This window comes from Herpailurus yagouaroundi, unplaced genomic scaffold (genome assembly GCF_014898765.1).
Source record: "Herpailurus yagouaroundi ecotype Mexico unplaced genomic scaffold, PumYag 28, whole genome shotgun sequence".
In the NCBI taxonomy this organism is placed as follows: Eukaryota; Metazoa; Chordata; class Mammalia; order Carnivora; family Felidae; genus Herpailurus; species Herpailurus yagouaroundi.
This window is the reverse complement of record NW_024412376.1, coordinates 77409464-77420714: the sequence shown is the minus strand read 5'-3', so window position 1 is coordinate 77420714 and position 11251 is coordinate 77409464. Positions and strand designations below refer to the sequence as shown.

The following is an 11251-nucleotide window of genomic DNA, read 5'->3' as shown; positions in this document are numbered from 1 at the left end:
CTAGTGACATTTGTTTTGGGTGTAAGCAGGTTGTTTCCTTCCATTTTAGCAGAAACAATATCCACCGCATTAAAATAATCACCACAGCCAAATACCATGTATGTATTCAGCGCCGAAATACGCACAAGCATCAAAGACGAGGATTTAGCACGGCAACGGCATGCTTCATCTCAAGAGTTGCTCTTGTCTAGGCACAGGCCTGCAAGGCGGGAGGACCCAGGGTCCACGCACGCACCCTCGCAGTGAGCCCAGCCGCCCCCTCCCACGCTCGCCCAGCTGCGACCACGCCCCCTTCCCCGCTAGTAGGCGCGGCCCACGTGGGCCCGGAAGCCGCTCTCGGACTTTCAATCCTGGAACCCGGGCCCGGGCCAATGGGCGGGGCGCGTTTCGAGTCTCCGCCTCGCCGTCAATGACGTCAGTGAACGCGAGGGCGCGCGGCGCGGAGGGGGGCCTCGGTTTCCCCCCCTCAGAGGTCAGTTCGCTGCTAGTCCTCGCGCGGCGGAAGACTTCGGCGGGCGTCGTCTCTGTTGCCGCCTTTGCCTTCGTCTCTGCAGCATGGCTTTCGTAACCCGGCAGTTCGTGCGCTCTGTGTCCTCCTCATCCACTGCCTCAGCCTCGGCGAAGAAAATCATCATCAAGCACGTGACGGTTATCGGAGGTGGGCTAATGGGCGCCGGCATCGCCCAGGTGAGCCGGCGGGTGGGCAGCGTACCCCGCTCGCACGCTCCCTGCGGGCGCCGGCCCGCGGAGACCCGGCGTGGGGTGTTCCGCCAAAGGCCAGCGTCCTCGGGAGACCGGGGAAATTCCACCCCGCCCCTCACGCGTGTAGTTGGAAAATCTCGAGTCTCGGCCTGAGTCTCCACTCCCCCAAAGAACCAGTCGCAGACGGAGTCTCAGTTTACTCGTCTCTAAATTCCAGCACCGCCCCGCCGCGGGGCCGGATGAAAACTCTGTGGAAAGTGTTTCTGCAAGCACTTTGGAAGCGATCTATGCAGAGCAGATAGTATTATTTATATGTGCACAATTTTGCGGAATAACATGCGTGCTCGCCGTTCGGTGTAGACTGAGTTTGCTCCCAGAGACCTGGACTGCGATCAGTTTTGATTTTACCAGTTTTCTATAATTCTGCAGTCTTTGTCGGAGCTGTTTTCTGTTCTTTTAAATGATTCCTCTTCTCGTCCCTGCCATGTGTTACCTTTGCTTGTGGGTTACAAAGAATAATGATAGTAAGCATTTTGGTAACACTTTGTAAAGTTATCTAATTGGAGCTTGTGAGGCCCTAGGACTTTCCCAACTGCGGCGCATTGGCGAGGCAACTTTGACCGATTACACTTTGTGCAGAGAACTGCGCAGTTTAGGCTCTAGGGAGAGTGGGAGTGGGAGAGGGAGAGGGAGATAGAGTGGCTGCGGGCCCAGGAGGAGTGTCTAATCTCATTGTCCATCTTCAGGACTCTGCCCCTCCAGCTGAGCTGTGATACGGGGTCAGTTGTGCAATTGATTACCTGGATATTGTGATACTTGCATTTTATTTATTTTTTAGCCGTTACATTCCAGCTCATATTGGAGAACTGTGATTTTCTTATCTTAGCTGATTTATTCTCAGCATTTCAGCCCTTTGCAACTTGTATTATTGAAGGGGAGGCAGTTATCAAATTTTTCTTAAGGGAGTATTCCAGTGCGGTGGCTAGTCATGAAAGTTTAATTTTTTTCAGTGTCTGTTTGCAACCTAGTTCACACTTCCATGCTTGCTTTTTTAAGTATTTATTAATTATTTTTTAATGTTTGTTTATTTTTGAGAGACAGAACATGAGCGGGGGAGGGGAGAGAGAGAGGGACACAGAGAATCCGAAGCAGGCCCCAGGCTAGAAGCTGTCAGCACAGACCCCGATGCAGGGTTCAAACCCACGAACTGAACTGTGAGATCATGAGTTGAGCCGAAGTCAGACGATTAACCCACTGAGCCACGCAGGCACCCCATGCTTGATTTTTTTTTTTTTTTTTTTTAGTATTTTATTATTACTATCTATCTTAATTCTCCCCTGCAAATTTTTTGCAGCATATTGATTGCATTTCCTCCTAAAATTAGTATTTTATTAATGTTTTTATTCATCGGGCTTCTTACAGTCTCACTCTTTCTTCTGAGATCATGTTTTGTGGACATACATTGTCCTTTTTGTTGTGTGGATGCCCTGGCTGCTAGGTTATGGTGTTCGTGTAGTCTGTGTTACATGTAAGGAGGAGTAAGCCCCTTTAACCTAAAAGTTCCACATGCTATATACTGCATGATACTCAGAGTTTAGCTTGAGCACACTTACATTCTCTCTGCTCCACCTAAATCTCTCAAGGCTGTGAGAGTGAGATTTGTTGTGGGCAGGTGTAAAATAATGTTTTGGTTTAAAAACACTTAAACAACATCTTGGTGAGAAGATATTAGGGCCTGAAGCCTCCAATAACAATATTGGACATGGGTCCAGAAACTCTTCTGGATAGTACCTCGAAGACAGCAAGTGGAAGAGGATTAGCAACTATGTACAAAGCATCTCTTCAACCTTTGTACAAAATTGAATTGCTCAGTTTTTGAATGCTCCTTCCATTATTGGATACCATGTTATGTGCATTAAAAGGCACAGAGGTGGCGCCTGGAATTATGGGTATGGTAATGGAGCATTCACTTGAGAAAGGAGAGGAGAGAAATGACTGATGTGGTCAGGTCAAAGCCTTGAGTGGTTGGTGCAAGGAGTGCCTTTTCAAAGTTAAGGGGGAAAAAAGTTATTTGCCCCACTGTTTGGAAACATAACAAAATTGTCATTCCAAAAGTTGATAAAGACCAGAAGTCTAAGTATAGTGGACATTGATAGGGAATGTAGTTCCATTCTTACCTAACAAGGTTTAAAAGAGCCTCAGCCACTTCAGGTGACAACTCTAATCCTGTGGAAGGAACCATGCTTTCCCGCAGAACATCTTTGTGTCCACAGTCAGCCAGTTGGTTGGTTTCACCCATCTGGTTTTGCATTCTACCCTGTAGCATGTAGTTCTAGGCAGTATCACCTCATTTTTTATGCTCTTTGACCTATGTTTTTTGGCATAGGGTAAGTATGTTTTGCTTATTGAGTGCCACTGAAAAATTTGATGTGTTTGAATATAGATTGGCTCCAGTTCAGTATGAGGAATTGGATGACTTATATGCTGGCTGTGATAATGTGGAAAAGTTACTTAACTTCCAGCCTGAGTTTACTTATCTCTAAAGTAGGACTAGGACTAGTACTAGCCTGGGAGGAGTATGGAGAGGATTGAATGAATTAGTACATGTCAAGCAGTCAGCAGTGTCTGGCACCTAATAAGGGCTCACAAAATGTTAGCTGCCTTTACGATTTTATCTTCATTGCAGTAATCCTTGTCCATTTGTCCTTCTCCCCACATACCCACTCACAACTCTGATCGTTGCTGCTGAGGTAGGCCTGTAATACTTAGATGGAGAATATTGGTCATGATTCTGTTCCGACTTGCTTAATCTTGAAGACAAATGCCAGTTGATACTGGGGTTGGTTGGTTCGTGGATGTCTGAAAAGAGAGAAGGCACTTTTTATCCTCTCCCCACCCACTGTAAATCCTCAGTGGAGCCTTGAAGACACCAACCCAGACTAGCATCTGAGCCATGCATTTGTGTTCAGTCTCCTGAACTCTTTCTGAAGTACAATTTTATTCAAGGTGTAGTTCTATTTACAGTTTTAATTTTTTGTAAAATTTGTCATTTTGCCACATCTTCTACTTCATGCTGGGTAGGATAAAAAAAAAAATTAAATAGATTTTGTGGGAGCCTGACACTTTTCTCAAGCAACTTAGCAGTTTCAGACAGGTGAGGTTTGTGCTTCATTACAGTTGATCACAGCACAGGCCATTTGTACATTTGTATTCTCCAAGAGTATCTACTTTACCTGTCATGTTTTGTTTGTTCTAAATTAAAAAAAAAAAAATCCCTTAGACTGCAGGTTAATATTTAGTAAGGTTAACTTGTTTTGTGTGTTTGTCCATTACAGACTTCTGAAATGGTCTGATTACTAATTTATCTTTAGCCGGATACTTAGGCCAGCAAAGAAGCTTATAACATTAAATGACCCTTGAATGAGGGACAAGTTGTTTTTTGTTCTATAAAGGAGGGGAGAAAAGAAAGAAAACTACTAGCTGTGCATTTCTTCAGTTGATAGAATGAATCCTTGCTTCGTTCATTGCCTTTTTTTTTTTTTTTATCCGAGGAGCCCAGTGAGCTCCTAACTTTCATTAAGTTACTGGAGGGAAGCCAGTGGGCTCCCTGGAAATGGCCATTTCAGAAGCTGGATTCCTTAGGGCTCCCGGTACAACCTTCCTTTTAGTGCACTATACTTCTTTGAGGAAATGATAAAGTTTGGAAAGGGTTTGGGGCCTGATTCTTCTTATTTTGTTGTTGTTGTTGTTGTTTTTGTTCCTCTTATAAAGCAAAAAGTACACATTTTTTCTGGGAGGGCTTCTTAGACTGTTATAAAAAAGTTGGCGTAGGGTGGGGGAGAACATTCTAAGCTACAGATGAACGTTTCCCCAACATCACTGTTACCTTGTGATGCTTGGTGAGGACTCAAGTGGACCTGAAAGCTTTTTCCTCCCTAGCCGCTAAATTTGTTCATCCATCTCTTCTCTCTGCCCTCAATTCTGAATTTTCTGATGCTGAATAGAAGAGTGGTCATAATTGCTTTGTACTGTTTAGCTTTATTTTTTTTTTGTGTGTTACAGTGATATGTCTCTGTTGAACTTTGCTTGAAAACAGTGCAGTGGTCTGGGAAAAACTTCAGGATCACAGGAGACTGGCACAGTCACCTGGTTGTAAGCTGTCTTTTAGAGTGGACTTTATGGAGGGAGGAAAGTTTTTATTCCAGGTGTTAGCTCCCTCCTTAAGGGTTTGGGATGCATTTGTCATGAATTTCTTCCCTCGTTTCCTGTGTTGCTCACTTCTTTACTGGGCTCTTTTCTGATCTTTATGATGTACTGGAACAGCAAAACCATCCCCTGTCAGCGTATTAGTCATTGAACTTGGGGTGGGGCTGGAGATACTGTAGAAGAGGTGGGTCATACAGTCAAAAAAGAATGTCAAAGAATATGTTTGGACATTGTAGAGCAGAAATGGCACCTCAGTCAGGTTTTGGATTTTCTTTGTCATGTTCCTAGATAGCCTCACTGATTAAGCCCCCTTGCTTGAGTTTCTAATTTTCTTTCCTCCCACTTACGTCTTTTTTCCATATCTGCCTTGGGCACACCCCTCACTGCCTAGCTCTCCTGGGACCACAGGGAGATAATACTGCTGCCCTCTATCCTGTCTCCCTGGGTTATACTAACAATGCAGTAGTTTCTGATGAGTGGTAGTCTGACACTTGAAAGTGAGCAGAGTATGAAGTGCCCCCTGGGGCTTGGTGGCCAGCCCTACCTGTCCGTGCTGTAGAAACTTTGGGCGACTCACTTAACCCCTCTCTGCCTGTTTCCTTATCTGTGAACAAGGATACTTGCCTCATAGCACTGTGAGAGCTCAATGGGCAAAGTGCTTAAGAGACCTGCTAGCATGTTCAATGGTAACTGCTCAGGAAATGTTAGTTGTTTTCATGGAGATTTGTCAGATCAATCTGGTGATGACTTCTTTACATCTAGATTCTCTTAACTGTCTTTGAAGATGTTTGATCCCTGAAGCCGAGATAACCACAGTTCTGCCTGCACCTCTGGACTCTGCTGTCTTGTGGAGAGAAATGTGGCCTGCATGGGCAAGGGGATCCTTTGTGGGTGTCTGGAGTCAATGGATGTCAGCTTGATCTCTCCTTAGCTCTAGACTCAGAGAATCACTCACTGATGATCTCTATCTGGGTGCTCTGATGCAACCTTTCTGCAGAGAATAGACTCAAACTCACTTACCAAGACTTAATTATTCATCATGTACCCTCCCTTTCCCCCCTCCAGCTTTTCCCTGCAACTTTCCTCCCTCCGTCATTACCACTGTTGTTCTTCCAGCCACATACATCTGAAGATGGGGTCATGGTGAGAGTCTCTATGCTGCAAAAGGCTTTGAGGCTTTCCTCTCTGAGGAGTGTTCTTTCCCCTGCTCTCCCGTTTGTAATTCCTAGACCAGGCATTTATACCTGAATTGTGGGAGCCTCTTTATTGGTCCTTTTCAGCAAAAACCTACTAATTCTAGAAAACATTGCCATTCTAATCTTCCTAGAGAGCACTTTGGATTTGTAACTGTCTCCTGTACTCAGAAAGTGTTCATCATGGCAACATCCTGGAGGGAAACTTAAATATAACCAAGAGTTGGTTGATGCTATTGACATGTCCGTTCATCCCTTCTCCTTCCCAGAATTGGTGGGAGATTGGAGGAGAGAGTCCTGGGAGAGGAGTTATTTTCTCTGCATTAGCAAATCCAGATGCTTATTGAATTTTCAAAAAAAAATGTCTGTATTTGACAGATTTCTCATCTGAAAATGGAGACACATTTCTTTGGATTTTTAGTACTTTTTGAAGTAAAAAAGTCTAAGTCAATAAAAAGAAGCCAGCCAATGAATTAGACTGTTTTAAGAACAAACCAGCTGGTTATGGTGGCAGTGGTGGTTGAAAGCCTCAACAGAATGCCTTTTTCTGATTGTTGAAGTTAGTGAAGGCAATTTGTGTTGATGGCAGAGTTCAAGGTATTACACAGTCGGAGATAATCATAAAACCAGAATTGCCAACTCTGCGAGATGGATCTGATTTATGACTTTTTTCCTCCATGGATCAAATCATGAGCCCAAGGGCAGGCCCCAATGCAAAGGAACAGCAGCTTCTGGGGTACAGTCAGCATCATGAGTACTAAGTCAGTGCACTTATTCTGGGAGTTGGAAGAAAGTCAGAATAGTTTTGTGAGAGAATGTAATGTTGATGAAACACAGTCCTCCTGCAGTGTAGGGCTCATGGGGCAGCTCACTCTACCAGTTGACATAGTTCTCACAAACTTACCATTCAAGTTAGGCTTCAGAGAAGCTGCTTCAAATCTGGTGATATGTCTGCAAAAGTATTTAAATCCAGCGTGCTCCTGCTTGGCATGTATACTTGGCCCTGTGGCTGGAGTACTCCTGAGGCTTTGACAAGTGTGCTATTCACCTGGCCTATTTTTATAGCTCTGAAGCACCCTTGTCTAAAAATATTTCTCTCTGGCTAAGCCTGCCTTCCACCAAGGCTAGGGAAGTCATGGAGCTGAGGACATAGCCTTCAAATTTTTTTCCCCCATTACATATTGTCCTCAAGGTCTTACAGTGGGTGGGTACTGTAATATAGAATAAGAGTTCTCAATGGTTGATTTAAATTATGGTCACTGAAATTAAAGTTCCAGGAACAGTTTTCCTTACTGTAAAAGTAACAGATGTCTATGGGAGGAAGGAAAAAAGACCTTCTTTTTGTGTTCCATTTGTCCACTACTGTCTCCTCATAGAGTTGGGGATAATTTGGGTGGTATTGTTGCATAATTCAAGAAGAATGAGTGTGGTTTTGAGCCCTCAGTAATGTAATTCTTTTCACATTGTCGGGGCAGGGGGGCCCTCAGCTACATGGATGAAAAGAACCCTGGACCTTCAGGAGATCTAATCTCATCTTGGCTTTCCTACCAGCCATATATGTTTGGTCAGTATTTCCTGGGGGCCCCACAGCCAGGTAGGATCTGGTGCTTAGTGGACAGAGACAGATGACATTTTGTCAGAAGCCTGCAGTAGGGAAGTAGGGAAGACAGCACTGAAACAAATGATCATAACACAGTTGGGGGGGGGAGCACAGGGGTAAGGGTGTGCAGGGGTATTACAGGAACACAGGAGGGACACCTAGCCCAGGGCCAAGAAGATTGGGGTGTATGGTCTGGAAGTGATCTTAGTTAGTATCTGTGATTCTCAGTACTTAGTGTGTGTGATACTCAGGCTTGGTGAGGTGAAGCTGGGAAGAAGGTATGGACAGAGCCAAGGCCAGGAGGTGAGACAGTAGTAGATGTGGAGGCTGTAGGCTTTGTGGTGGTGTTGAAGTGTCAGTCCTCAGTGAGCATTGTGTCTGGAGAGGAGGCGAGTCTCCCTCCTGGAAGGCTTTGCATGCTATATGTAGGAACTTAAGTTTTATTCCTTGGTGCCTGGGAGCCATCAAAGAGTTTGATGCAGTAATTATTATAGACAGAAGTACCTTTTACAGAATTATATTTTAGATAGAACACTACCGCCTGTGTATGATCTTTTTTTTTTAATTTTATTTTTTATTTTTTTAAATTTACATCCAAATTAGTTAGCATATAGTGAAACATGATTTCAGGAGTAGATTCCTTAATGCCCCTTACCGGTTTAGCCCATCTCCCCTCCCCCAACCCCTCCAGTAACCCTCAGTTTGTTCTCCATATTTATGAGTCTCTTCTGTTTTGTCCCCCCTCCCCATTTTTATATTATTTTTATTTCCCTTCCCTTATGTTCATCTGTTTTGTCTCTTAAAGAAGTCCTCATATGAGTGAAGTCGTATGACTTTTGTCTTTCTCTGACTAATACCCTCCAGTTCCATCCACATAGTTGCAAATGGCAAGATTTCATTCTTTTTGATTGCCGAGGAATACTCCATTATATATATATATACCACATCTTCTTTATCCGTTCATCCATCGTTGGACATTTGGGCTCTTTCCATACTTTCTGCCTGTATATGATCTTAAGTGAATAGTTTTTCTGTTTTAATTCTGTTTCTTTTCTGAGTAAAATTAGCGTGTTGTGTTGGATTAGATAAAAGGTTTTTTTTTTTTTTTAAATTGTGGCAAAATATACATAACATAAAAGTTATCATTTTAGCCACTTTTAAATGTAGATAACCCTCACTTTCCAAGAGTTTGCATTATGCTACTTTGCTTTTATGAAAAATCTGTATTAGTACCTGTTTTTGGTAACTGAAAGAAATCCATAAGGGGATTTTTGCTTTTATGGAAAAAGGCGAAAAGCTAAAATAGTGTTCAGCATTTGTTTGGCAGCGAGCCATTATACAGGCAGTGCACACCCCGAGCGGCTCCTTCCCTGGGGACTACACTCAGTATCAAGCCATCATGGCTTTGAACTCTGTCTGTGAGCATTTGTGCTTTATTTAGATTTATTTTGTGTATCTGTTGGCAGATGTGTCTTAAGGTATCAGAAAAGCCTAAGAGAAGTTATTTTTGGGGTATGGGAATGCTCAAAAATTTTCCATATAAATTAATGGTAATTGCTTCTTTGCTTCATGCCATTTTGGCTTATGAAAGGTTTCATAGAAGTCTTCCAGATGGTGGGGGAGACCTGTATGCGGTTCAGTGGCATTTAAGTGTTTATACATTATTGTGAAACCATCGCCATCATCTGTCTCTAGAACTCTGCATCTTGCAAAATTGAAATTCTGTACCCATTAAAGATGACCTCCCCCTACTGCCCCATCCCCTAGAAGCCACCATTCTACTTTCTATCTTTGAATTTGACTGTTCTAGGCACATCATCTAAGTGGAATCTGTATTATTCCTTTTGTGACTAGCTTATTTGAATTTCTATCTATGAATTTGACTGTTCTAGGCACATCATCTAAGTGGAATCTGTATTATTCCTTTTGTGACTAGCTTATTTCACTTAATGTTATATCTTGAGGTTCATCCATGTTGTACCATGTGTCAGAGTTTCCTTCCTTTTTAAGGAATAATAGTCCATTGGGATATTTTCAGTGGAATAATGTATGCACCACATTTTCTCTATCCATTTATCCACCTTGGGACACTTGAGTTGCTTCCACTTCTTGGTCACTGTGAATAATGCTGCTGTGAGTATGTGTATACGTAGGACTAACAAGGGCTAAATTATTAAGAGTCCTTGCTTTCAGTTCTTTTGAGTATATATCTAGAAATAGAATTGCTGGATAATATGTAATTATTTTTAATTTTTTGAGGAATTTCCATAATGCACCATTTTACATCTCATCAGCAGTGTGCAAGGGTGCCAGTTTCTCCATATTTTTGCCAATAACTTATTTTGTTTTCACTTTTGTAATAGCCATCAGGATGTGAATAGATCCCTTCCCTGACCTCTGTTTTATCTATTGCTCTTCTGTATGCATTTCTATGAAGAAGGATTTTATGGCTAAAAAAGTTTGAAAGCCACCACACTAATGATATTTAGGGTATCTTTCTGTTCTAAAACTCCGTGGTCTTGTTTATCTGTAGCTAATAAACCTGAACCATAAATGCTTTTCTGATTTCTGATCTCTGATCTTGCAGTAGTTGAGAAGCTAAGGTGCCTCAGTTTCCCCAGTGTGATAGAGAAGAAACCTGTGTTGGAGGGAGTGAGCTTGTGTGTCTGTGGCCATCCTTGACTTGGCTCACACGTGTGCCCCTCACAGATGGTCACAAATACAGGGTTTGCATGCCTCTAGCTTTGCCCACAGCCCCTTGGATAAAAGGTACAGGACACATTCACATGCCCTTCAGTTCCCCTTTTGCCTGGCATCTTAACCACCACTGCCAAAAAACAGTCTGTTTGCCAAAATAACAGACTTGTAGCATTTTTTTCCACTTGGCAACTGACCAAAAGACTGGTTATTAGCTCTTGTTGTTGTTGTTACTATCCCTTTCAAAGTAATGTGATTTTTTTGTAATTCTAAAATACCTTGAAGGTTATGTAAAATTTGTTGTAGTTTCTAGTTATAATCATGACTTCTTTTTAAAAAAATTTTTAAGTCTTTATTAAATTTTACTTAGTTAACATACAGTTTAATATTAGTTTCAGGTGCAGAATTTAGTGATTTATCACTTACATATAGCACCCAGTGTTCACCACAAGTGCCCTCCTCAATGCCCATCACCCATCTAGCCCATCCTCCCCCCTCCGCCCCCATCTCCCCTTCAGTAACTCTCAGTTTGTTCTGTATAGCTAAGAGTCTTTTTCCTGGTTTGCTTCTCTTTCTCTCAACCCCCATGTTCGTCTGTTTTGTTTCTTAAATTCCATATATGAGTGAAATCACATAGCATTTGTCTTTTTCTGACGGACTCATTTTCTTTAGCATAATACTCTCTAGCTCTGTCCACATCATTGCAAGTGGTAAGATTTCATTCATTTTTTTTTAATGGCTGAGTAATGTTCCATTGTATGTATGTGTATGTGTGTGTGTGTGTGTGTGTGTGTGTGTGTGTGTGTGTGTGTGTATAGAGAGAGAGAGATACACACATACACACACACACACC

General features: G+C 42.6%; 1 protein-coding gene across 1 annotated transcript in view; it reads left to right on the top strand.

Annotated features, from left to right (window-relative positions):
• Positions 1–555: 555 nt before the first annotated feature.
• The window catches only part of HADH (hydroxyacyl-CoA dehydrogenase), a 50547-nt gene continuing 39851 nt past the window's right edge, over positions 556–11251 (top strand). Inside the window, exon 1 of the mRNA XM_040476612.1 lies at positions 556–687. Within this exon, the coding sequence (XP_040332546.1) occupies positions 556–687 (132 nt within the window). The remainder of the gene's footprint in view (positions 688–11251) is intronic.